We start from the raw sequence: 18,121 nt of genomic DNA on the forward strand, positions 1-18,121 counted from the left end.
GCTATGTATATTTATTGTTGGGGGATCTCAGAGCGGCGCCTGTGACGCAGCCCGAAGCGCGGAGGACGGAGTGATGACATTTGGGCTTTTCGGAGCTTCGTGGTGGAGTTTGCGCAGCTGCATGTGACCGCCAGTGTCCTCCGGGTGGGAATCATCGGAGACAGGCTACCAAATGTCACCTAGTAAGCAGCGGGAGGAGCTGATATCCAGCATTAGATGCGTCCAAGCAAAGGAACATGAAAACGCCGGCCTCTAATGACAATGAATGAGTCTTGTGTTGGATTAACAAACTATTAAGTGCCCCCCCCCTCCTCCATTACTCTCAGCAGCGTTGACAGTCGTTTCGTTGAGCAGCTCACAAGCCAGCGCTCCTCTCCGTCTCTTCTTCGCTGTCATTTTGGGGGGAAACATGTCACCCAAATTACTGGCTTACTTTTCACTTCTGTCAGTTTTTCACACCTGGTAAGTGGCATTTTCGTTGTTGCTGCTGCTGCTGTTACTGTTGTTTTTAAAGACAACTCAACCGGTGAAGTACATGTTGTTATTCTTCACAGGGATGTTGAAGGTCCCGCTAAACAAACTGTCATTTGTTGAAGGGATCGCTGAGAATGGTTTTCTTATTATTTCCTCAAACTTTATGTTTTACTGGACATGTTTCTTTGTTTGTTTTACTGCCCGCTGCATGCGGCGCTTTCCATGCAAAACCATAGCTTTTTATTAGACTACAGACACTCTTGTAATGAATGAACTGAATGTGTCATTTAAACTGTAAGTCAAGAGAGATTTTGGGCACAATTTAGGGATTCATTTGTCTTTTCTTTTTTAGATGTTGTGCTTCATAGACCCTTACAATCAGCATTATTTTTCAACGATTAGCTTAATGTTGCAGCACAGTGATGGAGCCAGCTGCCTCTTTGTTTTACAGTTTGCAACAACTGCAAATAAAGACATTGAGGCAGATGAAACAGGGATGTTCAATGATCATTGTGCAGCATAACACGACGCACACAGACATGACATACAGACATGACACAGACATAACACACAGACATGACACACAGATATAACACACAGACATGACACAGACATAGCACAAAAGCATGACATACAGACATAACATACAGACATTACATACAGACATGATATACAGACATGACACATACATGACACGCATACATGACATACAAACATGACATACAGACATAATACACAGACACAACATACTGACATGACACACAGACATGACACACAGACATGACATACAGTCATGTGACATTGCATGTGTTAAAAAATGTGTCTGCACTTGTATTTTTGTTTCAACCACCTAATTTCGATTCACTCCCAGCTCGCAAACAACTGATTATGATGAGGACTACGAGGATGTTACTGTGAACCAGATGCTGGTCCCTAAATCACAGGAGACCGACACAACACAGATACTGAACAATTTGCTGAAGGAATATGACAAAAAACTGCGGCCAGATATCGGAGGTAAGTCACTTTTATCCTCAGGAGCAATTGCACCCCAGTCGTGCTGTGGTAGTCAGACTGTAACCCTCTAAACCTCTGGCATCAAAGCCAAATATTGAAGATTTCAAAATGCATCGAATAAACTGATCATATGAGCAAAACTCATGAACTGAGTTGACAACATAGGACTATACCTGCAGATTCAGTAGGTTTTTGTGTTATAAATCGTGCAAGCTGGTGTTGTAAACTGAAATTTGTGAGGATATATCTCTGGTTTTCCTGGCCCAGCGATGGCTTGTTATTAACATACAGCATCATTATACTATAGTGGCAGGAAAAGTTATTATGCACAAACTACTGGCACAGGCTTACAGCCACAATATTCTTATAACATAATGTATTCTGACTAAGAAGCAAAATAAAGCCACTCAAGTTACTGAGGAAATAAATATAATTTCCTGGCAAACCCACTGCAATGAGATTTACAAACAAGTTGACATTGAATCTGACAACCTCTCCCCTTTTCTTATTAATACAACCTGCAGACAGACCAAACTACCTCTGTCATGGATATCAACCCAAAATCCACACAGCATACACTAATGCATTATAAACTTCACCTTATGATGATGCTTATCTGTTTCTATGCGATGTTAATGTCTCTGCTCTCTGAAATGGCTGTCTTGGTTTAGCCACAATCTTGGTTTAGCATGTGTAGTAGTTGACAGTTTTATCTAAGCCTAGTTTGGGGTCATCAGAAATGTTTTTTCAGCACACTCAAGCAATACAAGCAAATCTTCTTTTTGGTGCAATTCATATAAAGGTCTACTGGGTTACTTGTCTCACCATTTATGCTGCACAAGTAAACCTTTGCCACAGGTGTGGCCAAGTATGAAGCAACAGAAAAAATAGATAATGGTAATACTACATGTAAAAGGTGCTTGTTAGAGCATTTATTCCACCAGCAGTAAGAGATTCACACATCATGACCAAGAAAATGCATTTTGCTTGCCAAAAGCTTTAGACTGTGCCACACCACTGTGAGCGCCTTTAACAAAGTTTCAACTCAAAGAGAACCAGCAGAGCCATTCCTGCATACAGATTGGGTAGCACTGCAAAATACTATGTAGATATATTAAAAGCTTAACTTACTTCTGTCCAACAAGTCCATTTTCCAGTCTTTCCCAACTGAAACCCAACAGTAAGCTAAAAGAATCTATATGTATAAGAAATACACATATCAGCCAAAACATTAAAACCACTGAGAGGTAAATGAATAACACTGATTATCTCATTACAGTGGCACCTGTCAAGGATGAAGATATATTAGGCAGCAAGTGAATGGTCAGCTCTTGAATTTGATGTGTTGGAAGCAGGAACAATGGGCAAGTGTAAGGACCCTAGCAACTTTGACGAGGGCCAAATTGTGATGGCTAGACGACTGGGTCAGAGCATCTCCAAAATGGCAGGTCTTGTGGAGTGTTGCCAGTATGCAGTGGTCAGTACCCACCAAAAGTGGTCCAAGGAAGGACAACCGGTGTACTGGTGACAGGGTCATGGGCACCCAAGGCTCATTGATGCACGTGGGGAGCGAAGGCTAGCTGAAGGCTGGTCCGATCCCACAGTAGAGCTACTGTAGCTCAAACGGCTGAAAAAGTTAATGCTGGCTATAATAGACAGGTGTCAGAACACACAATGATTCACAGCTTGCTGTGTATGGGGCTGCGTAGCTGCAGACCAGTCAGAGTGCCCAGGATGACCCCTGTCCACCATCAAAAGTGCCTACAGTGGGCACGTGAGCGTCAGAATTGAACCATGGAGCAATGGAATAAGGTGGCCTGGGCTGATGAACCACATTTTCTTTTACATCATGTGGACAGCCGGGTGCATGTGCATCGTCTACCTGGGGAAGAGATGGCACCAGGATGCACTATGGGAAGAAGGCAAGCCGGCGGAGGCAATGTGATGGTCTGGACATGTTCTGCTGAGAAACCTTAGGTCCTGGTATTCATGTGGCTGTTATTTTGACACTTGCCACCTAACCTAAACATTGTTGCAGACCAATGGCAATGGTATTCCCTGATGGCAATGGCCTAAGGTGGTTTTAATGTTTTGGCTGATCAGTATATATCTTGTAGTAATTTCTTTCCAATTAGCTCTTCTGCACATTTCTATCAGTGTCGCAAACATACAAGGTTTAAAATGATTAACCTTTTGATTATCCGTACCGAGCACATGTAACATACAAAAAGCATTCTTTGAGCAAAATGCTCTCCACTCTGCTCTGCAGGTAATATCCATCACAAACCATAACATATTGTTGGAAAATAGACTGCTTGTGATTGAATTACAGCTCTCATGCTTGCAAGCTGACTTGTGTCCAGATGTGAGCTCTGTTCTGCTATCTAGATGGATGGTAGAATGAGGAGCTCTCTTTATCTTGATGTAATAAAATGTGATAAGTATTTCCGCAATTAAGATGACAGAATAGCACAAACATTTTTAAAAAGCAAACCCATCAGCAACTGTTTTTATTTTCTAGTTTCACTCTCCTCCATGTCTTTGTAGAATTGGCAATGGCAAAGTAAATATATAAGGAAACATGTCTTACAGTATTTGTACATGCATGAAATGCATGTCTATCCATTGTATATCAGCCTCTTTCTCAAAACTGACCTTTACAACAAATATTTTACTTGGGCATCCAGGAACCATAATGACTGGTTCTTTTCATCGCTATCTGTTCAATGTCACTTTGTGATGTCTCTTACTGTAGATATCAAGTGATGGAAGTTTCTGCCCTTGACTTCAAAGAAAAGGGACAGCAAATCAGTCAGTTTACAGAATTTCAGATTGCCATGAATTATATATGCGGTCTTTTGGAGATACTTTTTGTCAGGCCTTGCAAATGTTGGTCATCCTGTCATGACCAACACCCAGTGTCCCTTTCCAGGTGTCCCTCTAGTGGAGTGTCATTCTGTCTACAGCAGATAACATCAGCATCAGAATCAGAATAAGATTTACTGCCAAGTACAAGAACATACAAGGAATTTGCCTTGGTATGTTGGTGCAAGACAGAAAAATTAACAGTAAATACAGTAAAGATAAAAGTTAAGAGCAATTATATATATATATATATATATATACACTACCGTTCAAAAGTTTGGGATCACCCAAACAATTTTGTGTTTTCCATGAAAAGTCACACTTATTCACCACCATATGTTGTGAAATGAATAGAAAATAGAGTCAAGACATTGACAAGGTTAGAAATAATGATTTGTATTTGAAATAAGATTTTTTTTACATCAAACTTTGCTTTCGTCAAAGAATCCTCCATTTGCAGCAATTACAGCATTGCAGACCTTTGGCATTCTAGCTGTTAATTTGTTGAGGTAATCTGGAGAAATTGCACCCCACGCTTCCAGAAGCAGCTCCCACAAGTTGGATTGGTTGGATGGGCACTTCTTGCGTACCATACGGTCAAGCTGCTCCCACAACAGCTCAATGGGGTTCAGATCTGGTGACTGCGCTGGCCACTCCATTACCGATAGAATACCAGCTGCCTGCTTCTGCTCTAAATAGTTCTTGCACAATTTAGAGGTGTGTTTAGGGTCATTGTCCTGTTGTAGGATGAAATTGGCTCCAATCAAGCGCTGTCCACTGGGTATGGCATGGCGTTGCAAAATGGAGTGATAGCCTTCCTTATTCAGAATCCCTTTTACCCTGTACAAATCTCCCACCTTACCAGCACCAAAGCAACCCCAGACCATCACATTACCTCCACCATGCTTAACAGATGGCGTCAGGCATTCTTCCAGCATCTTTTCATTTGTTCTGCGTCTCACAAACGTTCTTCTTTGTGATCCAAACACCTCAAACTTGGATTCATCTGTCCACAACACTTTTTTCCAGTCTTCCTCTGTCCAATGTCTGTGTTCTTTTGCCCATCTTAATCTTTTTCTTTTATTGGTCAGTCTCAGATATGGCTTTTTCTTTGCCACTCTGCCCTGAAGCCCAGAATCCCGCAGCCGCCTCTTCACTGTAGATGTTGACACTGGTGTTTTGCGGGTACTATTTAATGAAGATGCCAGTTGGGGACCTGTGAGGCGTCTGTTTCTCAAACTAGAGACTCTAATGTACTTATCTTCTTGCTCAGTTGTGCAACGCGGCCTCCCACTTCTTTTTCTACTCTGGTTAGAGCCTGTTTGTGCTGTCCTCTGAAGGGAGTAGTACACACCGGTGTAGGAAATCTTCAATTTCTTAGCAATTTCTCGCATGGAATAGCCTTCATTTCTAAGAACAAGAATAGACTGTCGAGTTTCAGATGAAAGTTCTCTTTTTCTGGCCATTTTGAGCGTTTAATTGACCCCACAAATGTGATGCTCCAGAAACTCAATCTGCTCAAAGGAAGGTCAGTTTTGTAGCTTCTGTAACGAGCTAAACTGTTTTCGGATGTGTGAACATGATTGCACAAGGGTTTTCTAATCATCAATTAGCCTTCTGAGCCAATGAGCAAACACATTGTACCATTAGAACACTGGAGTGATAGTTGCTTGAAATGGGCCTCTATACACCTATGTAGATATTGCACCAAAAACCAGACATTTGCAGCTAGAATAGTCATTTACCACATTAGCAATGTATAGAGTGTATTTCTTTAAAGTTAAGACTAGTTTAAAGTTATCTTCATTGAACAGTACAGTGCTTTTCCTTCAAAAATATGGACATTTCAATGTGATCCCAAACTTTTGAACGGTAGTGTATATATATAGGGAAAGTGCTTAACAACCAAGGAGCAAAATAATCCAATGATTCAATTACTTACTTGAATCACTGGATTATATATATACACACACGTTCAAGATAAAATAAAAATGAAAGTTAGGTGCAATAGGGTGCAATAGACACCAGTTCAGAGTGAAAACATGAGAGACCACATGGCAGCCCCTGATTCTCAGCACTGGGTGGCAGGAGCTGTAATTATTACGATTCCAAGACGTTATTTACAGAATAAGAGTTATTTACAGGGTAGTTCAGGTTTTATGCAGGGTGTCCATATACAGAGAGCACAAAAGGGAAGATAAAAGGGGGTAGGGCAGTGGTGCCAACAGCCGTAATCCTGTACGCACGGTGCGTACAGGCACGGTGCGTACAGGGATCTGTACGCACGGTGCGCATTGTGCGCTATTAGCCAGTGACGTTAACACCAATCATCAGCCTTCAAATGTATTTGTGTCAAACAGCGTGAGTGGCAAAAAAAACCTGAACAAAATCATAGAAAAATTTACGCACGGTGAATACAGGATTACGGCTGCCGGCGCCACTGGGGTTGGGGGTGGGTGGATGGCAATATCAGGATCTGTGGGTGTCTGGGGACTTATTAGAAAGGCCTACTGCTGTAGGGAAGACACTGTTCTTGTAGTGTAAGGTTCTGGGTTTTGTTTAGACCCTAGCCTTTTGCCAGAGGGGAGATTTTTGAAGAGACCATGGCCTAGGTGGGAAGGGTCAGCCATGATCTTTCCTGCTTGCCTCAGTGTCCTGGAGGCATACAGGTCATGGAGGGATGGCAGGCTGCAGCCAATCACCCTCTCAGCAGAGCGAATGATACGCTGCAGTCTGCCCTTGACCTTGGCAGTGGCAGCAGCATACTAGATAGGTGAGGTGAGGGTGGACTCAGTGATGGCAGTATAGAAATATACCATCATTGGCTTTTGCAGGTTGAACATTTTCAGCTGCCCCGTAAATACACCCTCTGCAGTGCCTTCTTGGTGAGGGAGCTGATGTTCAGCCCCCACTTGAGGTCCTGGGTGATGATGGTGCCCAGGAAGTGGAAGGATTCCATAGTGTCGGTTTGGGAGCCACACAGGGTGATGGAGATGGGTGGGGCTGGGTACTTTCTGAAGTCCACAACCATCTCAATTGCTGTTGGAGTGTTGAGCTTCAAGTTGTTTTGGTCACATCAGGTCACCAGATGGTCAATCTCCCACCTGTAGGCAGACTCATCCCCATGAGAGATGAGTCAAATAAGAGTGGTGTCATCAGCAAACTTCTAGAACTTGACTGGCTGGTGACTGGAGGTGCAGCTGTTCGTATACAGGGAGAAAAGTAGAGGGTAAAGGACACACAGCCTTGAGGGGAACCAGTGCTGATGGGCCGGGAGTCAGAGACGTGTTTCCTCAGCTTCTTGTGCTGCTTCCTGTCAGATAGGAAGTTGGTGATCCATCTCCACCTTCCCTCATTTGTTGACCACATTCTTTGTTTTCTTTCTTTATAATGCCCCTTGTGTAGCCCCAGGAACTACCACATTTAAGTGCAGCTAGTTACTCATCCATTGTCCTGTAGCGCACGTCCAAATTTGAGTCTGGGAAGTTTAAGTCTCCACAATTAGAAAGGTCTGTTGATAGCATGTGAGTGGCATGTACACTATGTTTCATTAATATTGTGTATATGAGATTGTTATCTATGGATAATATTTGTGTTACTATCAACACAAACTACGACACAGATAATCCAGCTACCACGCTGGTCTTAATGAGTTACAAACCTGTACGTTCATAAGTCAATGAAGATAGCCTCTGTGTACAGGCTAGCACTTAATTTAATAATTCAACTGGTTATGGTGGACAAGGCTGGAAATGTGTGACCACGTTTCTAACTGAGAAGTAATGGTAATGCAGAAAATAGCCTGCAGCCACTCCACTGATAATATATGTGCAATGTCACAATGATTTTGTGAGCTCAAGCAACGTTCAACTGAGCTTTTACATTCAGTTAAATCTTTTAAAATCAGAGTTGTGGCATCACTTAGCTTTTACCTTCTTTTGGAATTTGTTCTCTGGTGAGCTACACATCTGTGTCACACCTCAGATTAAACTCCTTGGTAAACTCGTCCTTCTTCTTTCCAGTCAAAAGAGATGGTAGTCAGTACAGATCCTGACTGACACTTATTTTTACATGTCTCAGCTTACAAATTCAGTGTTATTCTCATGTTGGTTTATATTGATTTAATGTCATTCTTTGTTGAAGCAGTATTCCCCATGATAGAAGTTGTGTTTTATGTTTTACGGTTTTTGTGTTTGAAAGTAATGGAAAGTAATTACTATGCAAAATGATGTAAAAATGCTCAGGAAACAGGTGAAGTAACATTTTTCCAACCTGCTAAGTTAAATTCATCAACTTGGCTGCAAGATAACTCATTATGTTTGAGGGAGTAATAACAGATTTCCTGATTACATACATACACTACCGTTCAAAAGTTTGGGATCACCCAAACAATTTCGTGTTTTCCATGAAAAGTCACACTTATTCACCACCATATGTTGTGAAATGAATAGAAAATAGAGTCAAGACATTGACAAGATTAGAAATAATGATTTGTATTTGAAATAAGATTTTTTTTACATCAAACTTTGCTTTCGTCAAAGAATCCTCCATTTGCAGCAATTACAGCATTGCAGACCTTTGGCATTCTAGCTGTTAATTTGTTGAGGTAATCTGGAGAAATTGCACCCCACGCTTCCAGAAGCAGCTCCCACAAGTTGGATTGGTTGGATGGGCACTTCTTTGAGCAGATTGAGTTTCTGGAGCATCACATTTGTGGGGTCAATTAAACGCTCAAAATGGCCAGAAAAAGAGAACTTTCATCTGAAACTCGACAGTCTATTCTTGTTCTTAGAAATGAAGGCTATTCCATGCGAGAAATTGCTAAGAAATTGAAGATTTCCTACACCGGTGTGTACTACTCCCTTCAGAGGACAGCACAAACAGGCTCTAACAGGTACTATTTAATGAAGATGCCAGTTGGGGACCTGTGAGGCGTCTGTTTCTCAAACTAGAGACTCTAATGTACTTATCTTCTTGCTCAGTTGTGCAACGCGGCCTCCCACTTCTTTTTCTACTCTGGTTAGAGCCTGTTTGTGCTGTCCTCTGAAGGGAGTAGTACACACCGGTGTAGGAAATCTTCAATTTCTTAGCAATTTCTCGCATGGAATAGCCTTCATTTCTAAGAACAAGAATAGACTGTCGAGTTTCAGATGAAAGTTCTCTTTTTCTGGCCATTTTGAGCGTTTAATTGACCCCACAAATGTGATGCTCCAGAAACTCAATCTGCTCAAAGAAGTGCCCATCCAACCAATCCAACTTGTGGGAGCTGCTTCTGGAAGCGTGGGGTGCAATTTCTCCAGATTACCTCAACAAATTAACAGCTAGAATGCCAAAGGTCTGCAATGCTGTAATTGCTGCAAATGGGGGATTCTTTGACGAAAGCAAAGTTTGATGTAAAAAAAATCTTATTTCAAATACAAATCATTATTTCTAATCTTGTCAATGTCTTGACTCTATTTTCTATTCATTTCACAACATATGGTGGTGAATAAGTGTGACTTTTCATGGAAAACACAAAATTGTTTGGGTGATCCCAAACTTTTGAACGGTAGTGTAGGTGTACCATGCTACTTGTCAGTAAGCTACAAGGAGACCCTAGGAAATTAAAGTCACTCTTTAAAAAAAAATCATACTAATTGAACATACTGGAGATGCTGGAAAATACTAATTACTGTAATTGCACTAACAGTCATGTAGATGTCATGGAAAAATATTTGGCATCTTGAATGTAGTACAATATTTAATCATTCAAAATGCATTGAGAGAGCAGGGATTTTTGATACAAAAAGGCTTGTTTGTGATGTTGTGCATGCTTCAATATAAACCTTCAACCACTGGATGCAGCAGAGACTCAGTCTCTGAGTAACAAACACCATGACCTTTTCCCTGAACTACTCTGGCTCTCCCTCTTTCTCTCTCTCTCACACACTCACACACACACACACACACACACACACACACACACACACACACACACACACACAGAATGAAACATGTATTCTATATAGTGACTTTATTAATTTAATCTTCGTAACAGTTAAATATATACATAGTGACACAGCTTTTGGAACAAGCCATTGAGGCCTGACGGCCTGTCCAGGGTGTCTCCTCACCTGCCGCCCAATGACTGCTGGGATAGGCTCCAGCATCCCCGCGACCCTGACAGCAGGATAAGCGGTTTGGATCATGGATGGATAGATAGATAGATAGATAGATAGATAGATAGATAGATAGATAGATAGATAGCCCGTGGAATTAGATACCACACAGGACACAATTACTTCCGGGGTTCTTGTAGCTTTAATTTTATTGTTTGAACCTTCGAATGCAGATCGTTTTACTGAGTGCATAAATTCCTGTGTCTTTTGAGCAAACAGCTCATAAATGTTCACAGATGTGGCAAGTTTAACAGAGAAGGTTTTAAAAGGAAAATAATAAATACAAAATACAAAATATGGTGCAAAATACGGCAGTGGACTATGTATGTTAAACAGGGTTTAACAAAGACATGTGGAACTTCCTGAAGATTGCGCAACTTCTCACTCTGTCAGTTACCTTTAAACAGAATTAAAATGCATATAAAACCTTTACATTTCCCTTACTAACCAAATACAATGGCATGGTGTGGCTTTATGCACGCCAACATTACCTTGCCATGCACGCAATGGCAAACAGTGGTCGACGGCTCGCGCCCAAAATCACCGAACATCAACTCCAGTAGCATCTAAATCAAACCATCTTGTCAAATTACCGACATATAATATTGTTTGGAATAATGTTACAGGTATATTTCACAGGATATTTACACCTACTTACTACGGAGTCAGAGCACCGTCACACCGCAATCTCCAGGTGGTTCACACGTAAAAAAGAAAGAGTACCCAAGATGCACTTGGATAACTTGCACGGAGTTACAATAAAAGTCCGCAACACTGCCACTTACTGGTCAAAACATGCAATGACAACAAAAAACTATAAAAATACACTCACAATCTGCTTCACAATTTAAATACGTCAAATTATATTTTACATGGCTTGACAGTGTAACAATTACATATATTAACAGTTAAACTATACTAAATTTAAGTGGAAAATCATTTAACATATGTAACAGATTTACCACCCGGCTACAGATAGATAGATAGATAGATAGATAGATAGATAGATAGATAGATAGATAGATAGATAGATAGATAGATAGATAGATCTATATATCTACGGGTAGCATAAGCTTTTTATTTCCCTGGCCAGTAGCCACAGATAGGTAGTTTAGAAATTAATTTGTTGTGAAGCAGCGTCTTTGAATATAGATGCTATTCCAAATTCATAACCTTCTCTAAAGCAATAGTCAAACATGGAAAAGAGTTAACAGCACTGTTGCTGTTACTACCGCTGGTATATTTCGCAAGTAATGATCAAAGAGAACAGTTTCCCTCCTCTGTGGGTTTGGATGTGGAGTGGAATTTCTGAGTTACCATTTACAATATCATGGAAACTGGAATTCTTTAAATCTAAATTTGTTTGGATCTGGCTTAATTTCCCAGCTCTGTAATCCAAAGTAGTCATGCGAATTTGTAAAGATAAGTTTAAATCTGCATTGGCTTAACAATTATACATGTCAATGGTCAAAATAATATACATTATTTTGTGCAGTTGTGTAGTGCCTGTTGAAATGTTGATCGTTCACCAATGTATATCGTGTTGATACAAATATTGTTTACATGTCATCTCTGACATTAACCACACTATAACTTAACGTAATCACTCAGGCTTTACTGGGATTGAAATGAATTGTTTTTAAAGTATTTTTATTTACTTCGTGGCTACCAAAAACAAATGGGAAAAGCATGTGAATGAACTTGGAGGGAAGATGGTGGCGTGAACTCATGTTTGCAGCGACCTCACCCAGTACCGGTGAGGGAAGATGGCAGCATGAACTTATGTTTATGGCGGCCTCACCCAGTACCATTCATGTAGTGACTTTGTCCACGTCTGCGTTTAAGTTGTCTTCATATGATGGCTGGGAGAGCTGGTGCTGGATCTGCTGAGAGAGCTTGGTCTGCTGCATCCTGTCAGCCCAGGGACCACGGCTCTGCCTGGAGCTGCACCTGAAGAGGAAGCACCAAGGGTGGTCTGACAGGACGCGGAAGCGGAGCAGGCTAAGCTAACTGCTAGTCCATGCAGACAGGCATTTCTGATAACACCAAGGGTGGTCTGGCGGCAGCTTTGCCTGGCGTTGCCTGTGTGTTTGGTGTCGTCGTGTGGAGTGCAGGGAGGTGTATCGAAGGTGTCTGGCTGGGAGAACTGGTGCTGGATCAGCTGGGGGAGCCTAGTCTGCTGCATCCGGTGGGCCCAAGGACCACGGCCCTGTTACAACCAAAGAGAAAGCACCAAGGGTGGTCTGACAGGATGCGGAAGTGGGGCAGGTTAAGCTAACTGCTAGCCCATGCAGATCAGCAATTCCGACAGTCATCCTGAGTGGCGTTCACTCTCTTCGACATTGACTTTATATATATATATATATATATATATATATATATATATATGTTGGATACATGTGTTTTTGTAGTTTCGTAGTTTTTGTAGTTTTTTTTTTAGTTTGGATATGTTTTGTTTTTTTGTCTGTGTTGCATTGCTCTAGGCCTGGAGAAATGACTTTTTCATTTCATTTCATGTACACAAGTGCATGAAATTAAATGATGAATAAATGTTCCTGATTCCTGATATTTCTTGAGGTCATTTAGTTCAGTTCAAAACATCCCAGCTCTTGATTCTGGATTCATTCATTCATTTATTTATTTATTTGAATAGATACAATACAATAATACTAAAATATACAACAATGCATACAATACAACATTATACACCCCACAAAACCATATACCACAATACAATACCATGAAACACATAACACACAAGTGACTGATATACTCAGCAGGACAAAGCTGGACTGAGCTTGCACCGATTAAGAATGATCATGAACTTGGTGTAATTTGAGCCATTTTTTAAAATGGCTTCAAAAGTCCGAAATGTGGGGCTGTCAGGGGCCACGCTGGTAGACAAGAAGAATCCCACAGAGGAATCACACTCCATTAGACAACCAGCAGCGGCACCCCCAGCACTGGTAACTGAACAACCGAAAATCAAAACAAAATAAATGACAAATGTGTGGCTGCGAGTGTGGCCATCGCAGGGGCATTCCCTTATTGCAGAGGGTATGTTTTTCCAGATCTTAGTGCCCTTAATTGATAACACTGTTTGACTGAAAATGGTGCATCTGAAATAATTAGGCATCTTAAATAATTAATTTAAATAATTAGGGCTCTTTGGCACATCGGGGTGTATTCAAAATTAGACCGATTGAGAATAGATAATTTGCTTTGCTGGTTTGTAGAGCTTGGGCATGCACGTTTCTACTGGGGAACATAAACAGTCTCAGGTACATGCAAGGCATCTTAAGGAGAGCAACGCCACCTCTCTCATGCCTTGTTGTAAGTGACACTGTCAATATTTCTCCAGCAATCTCATGGCCCAATTGTGTCATCTTCTCTTTGGGCCAATGGAGAAGTCCTCTAATTTGAGTTAGCCTCTTCCCTGAGACAGCGTTTTGCTAAAAGCTACAGGATAGTGTCATTACCAGGAAAATCGGAGGGCTTTGGAATCCTGGTCACAGGACTAACTCTGTTTAACAGCAGATGCAGAAACTAGTTATCAGACAGAGTCACAGCACTGGTCACAGGACTAACTGTGTGACAGCAATGCAGAAACTAGTTATCATTCTGGGTCTCGTGAGAGTACCTCGATGACTAGTACACCATATTCTAAGGTGTCAGGGTGATCTGCCGGGGCCGGCCTCAGTCCTCAAGAGACGACACTGTCGTTCCGTTTGTTTATTGAGAGGGACTCTGTTTATGTACAGCAGCAGCTTATTATAGACCACAGGTCCTTGGTTAGGCATTACTCGATCTCTTTTCTCTCCATATTACACAGGAAAGAGGGAGCAAGGAGGGTTTGAGTGGTAACAGAGGAGAAAAATATAAACACCCACCCATGTAAGGCATATTCAGTATAGAGCAGAACAACCTACACTGCTCAAAAAAATAAAGGGAACACATAAGCAATGCAATGTAGCTCCAAGTCAATCACACTTTTGAGATATCAACCTGTCCAGTTAGGAAGCAACACTGATTTGTGAATCAATTTCACCTTTTGGTAAATTGTCTAATTTCCACCAGGTGGAAATTAGACAATTTGCAAGACAACCCCTATAAAAGGAATGGATTTGCAGGTGGTGGCCACAGACCATTTGCCTGTCCTCATCTTTTCTGGCCGATCTTTGGTTAGTTTTTCATTTTGCTAGTGCCCGCACCACTAGAGGTGGCATGAGGCGGTATCTGCAACCTACAGAAGTTGCTCAGGTAGTGCAGCTCATCCAGGATGGCACATCAATGTGTGCTGTGGCAAGAAGATTTGATGTGTCTCCCAGCACAGTGTCCAGAGCATGGAGGAGGTACCAGGAGACAGGCCAGTACACCAGGAGACGTGGAGGGGGCCGCAGGAGGACAACAACCCCGCAGCAGGACGGCTATCTGGTCCTTTGTGCAAGGAGGAACAGGAGGAGCACTGCCGGAGCCCTACAAAACGACCTTCAACAGGCCACTAATGTGCAGGTTTCTCACAGTGAGAAACAGAATGCATGAGGATGGTATGAGGGCCCGACGTCCACAATTGGGGCCTGTGCTCACAGCCCAACACCGTGCAGCCCGATTGACCTTTGCCAGAGAACATCTTGGTTGGCAGATTCGCCATTGGCGCCTTGTGCTCTCCACAAATGAGAGCAGGTTCACACTGAACACATGTGACAGACGTGAGAGAGTCTGGAGATGCTGTGGAGAACGTTCTGCTGCCTGCAACATCCTCCAGCATGACCGGTTTGGTGGTGGGTCAGTGATGGTCTGGGGAGGCATATCCTTGGAGGGCCACACAGACCTCTACGTGCTGGCCAGAGGTACCATGACTGCCATTAGGTACCAGGATGAGATCCTCAGACCCATTGTCAGACCATATGCTGGTGCAGTGGGCCCTGGGTTCCTGCTCATGCATGACAATGCTCGTCCTCATGTGGCCAGAGTGTGTCAGCAGTTCCTGTATGTCGAGGGCATTGATGCTATGGACTGGCCTGCACGTTCCCCAGACCTGAATCCAATTGAGCACCTCTGGGACATCATGTCTCGTACCATCCGCCAACGCGATGTCGCACCACAGACTGTCCAGGAGTTGACTGATGCCCTGATCCAGGTCTGAGAGGAGATCCCTCAGGAGACCATCCGTCGTCTCATCAGGAGCATGCCCAGACGTTGTAGGGAGTGCATACAGGCACGTGGAGGCCACACACACTACTGAGCCTCATTTTGAATCGTCTTGAGGAATTTCCACAGAAGTTGGATCAGCCTATGTTCTCATTTTCCACTTTGATTTTGAGTATGATTCTGAATCCAGACCTCAATGGGCTAATGATTTTGATTTCCATTGATCATTCTTAGGTTATTTTGCTCTAAACACATTCCTCTGTCTAATAAATAAAGATTTTCAGCTGAAATATTTAATTCATCGAGGTCTATATTGTGTTTTTAGGTGTTCCCTTTATTTTTTTGAGCAGTATATATATAGGGGACCTAGTACCTTATTATAGGGCCAGAGGGTAGGACTGTGTGAGGGCACATAATAGCATAGTACAAAGAGGTAAGCATGTTATATATGCAAACACGTATGTATTTGTTTCAGATAGGTGTAAAAATAACTGAAATAGTGTACTCGGCCGTGTTTCAGTTCAAATTTGGGCTCAGCTTTAATCTACACAGGGTGAGTTGGTGCTAACCTCATGAGTATTACCAATACTATCTCATTCTCCCTCTGTCCCGGAGCCTATGCAAGCTCCTCTCCCAACATATGCAGCACAATGCAGTATGATATTGTCTGAGTGCTAACAGATATTGTTATATTTTTTTATATTGAATCCCACTGGCAATAACCAATAACCCGTTAAGCACCATGTGTTTTCTTCTCCTATGAGCTAAATTCATAACATTCTTGAGGTATGATTCATATTGATTTTTGTTTTAGGGTATTTCACCATAATAATACAGGAAAGTAAACACAAAAAAGAAGGAAAAAAAACAGACAGGAAAGAGTGGTGGAGAGAGGGAAGATGTGCAACAAGCATTCTGGACTTGATTTAGAAACCAGGACATTGCACTTGCCGACATAATATGTGTCAACGAGGTAGATACTCAAACATAATGACTCAATTTAACCACAGTTTTTGGGAGGGAAGGCATCATCTGCAAATTCTCCAGCTAGATAATGATGCCATCCTGAATATCTTAAAAGTTCCCTATCTTTCTAAGTTTAACATATTTTATATCTTTTCTAGATCTTTTTTCTTTTTGTTACTACTACTACTTTCAGCTGCTCCCGTTAGGGGTCGCCACAGACGGTCATCCGTTTCCATCTCTTCCTGTCTTCTGCATCTTCCTCTGTCACACCAGCCACCTAAATGTCTTCCCTCACCACATCCATAAACCTCCTCTTTGGCCTTCCTCTTTTCCTCTTCCCTGGCAGCTCCATATTCAGCATCCTTCTCCCCAATATACCCAGCATCTCTCCTCCACACATGTCCAAACCATCTCAATCTTGCCTCTCTTGCTTTGTCTCCAAACGTTTTTCTTTTTGCCATTTCTTTAATTTCCAAGGGTTGACGTGTATTTCTCTCTGGATCGAATCTGTCATTATTATTATTGGGTTTTTTTTGTTTTTTTTTGGGGGGGGGGTTCCTTTTTTCCCCCCAATTGTATCCGGTCAATTACCCCACTCTTCCGAGCCATCCCAGTCGCTGCTCCACCCCCTCTGCCAATCCGGGGAGGGCTGCAGACTACCACATGCTTCCTCCGATACATGTGGAGTTGCCAGCCGCTTCTTTTCACCTGACAGTGAGGAGTTTCGCCAGGGGGATGTAGCACGTGGGAGGATCATGCTATTCCCCCCAGTTACCCCCCCCCGAACAGGCGCCCTGACCGACCAGAGGAGGCACTAGTGCAGCAACCAGGACACATACCCACATCCGGCTTCCCACCCATAGACATGGCCAATTGTGTCTGTAGGGACGCCCGACCAAGCCGGAGACAACATGGGGATTCGAACCAGGGACTCCCGTGTTAGTAAGCAGCGGAATAGATTGCTACACCCCCCTACAGGAATCTGTAATTTTTTGTCTGAGTAAGAATAAATAACTGATGGTAGCCTCCTGCGTAATTTGTCAACTCTTTGGTGCACTGTGACCATAACCTATTAGCAATTGAAAAGTGCAAATTGGCATAAAACATCTACTTTTGTTGTATGTTGCATAAAGTAAAACCAAAGAATCTTCTGAAGTTTCAAATCTTTTCGTTTCCAAAAAGACAAGAACTTCAAAACTTGTAACATCAGTCACTGTCAGCACTAAATTGATTGGTTAATTCATCTCTAAATAGCAACTTGACAAATAATACCTGTTTTGTCTAATGATGTTCCCATTACTAAGAAGCTGAAACATTTATGCATATATCACACAAAAAGCATGCAAAGCTAAACTCACGGTTAGGATAAAGTAGATGGTGAATATACAGCAGGATAAATAGGCCTATGATTATCTGTTCAAATATACAGACTAACAAGAAACACGCGTGCTGTTAACTGGTTTAAAATATCACCAAGTAGATTGTTTTGT

At 42.1% G+C, this 18,121-nt stretch overlaps 1 protein-coding gene across 1 annotated transcript in view; it reads left to right on the top strand.

Annotated features, from left to right (window-relative positions):
- Window positions 1-409: 409 nt before the first annotated feature.
- The window catches only part of LOC130109433 (gamma-aminobutyric acid receptor subunit gamma-3), a 222,720-nt gene continuing 205,008 nt past the window's right edge, over window positions 410-18,121 (top strand). Inside the window, exons 1-2 of the mRNA XM_056276338.1 lie at window positions 410-462; window positions 1,346-1,491. Coding sequence (XP_056132313.1) covers window positions 410-462; window positions 1,346-1,491 — 199 coding nt within the window. The remainder of the gene's footprint in view (window positions 463-1,345; window positions 1,492-18,121) is intronic.

This window comes from Lampris incognitus, chromosome 3, assembly GCF_029633865.1.
Source record: "Lampris incognitus isolate fLamInc1 chromosome 3, fLamInc1.hap2, whole genome shotgun sequence".
NCBI classification, from domain to species: Eukaryota; Metazoa; Chordata; class Actinopteri; order Lampriformes; family Lampridae; genus Lampris; species Lampris incognitus.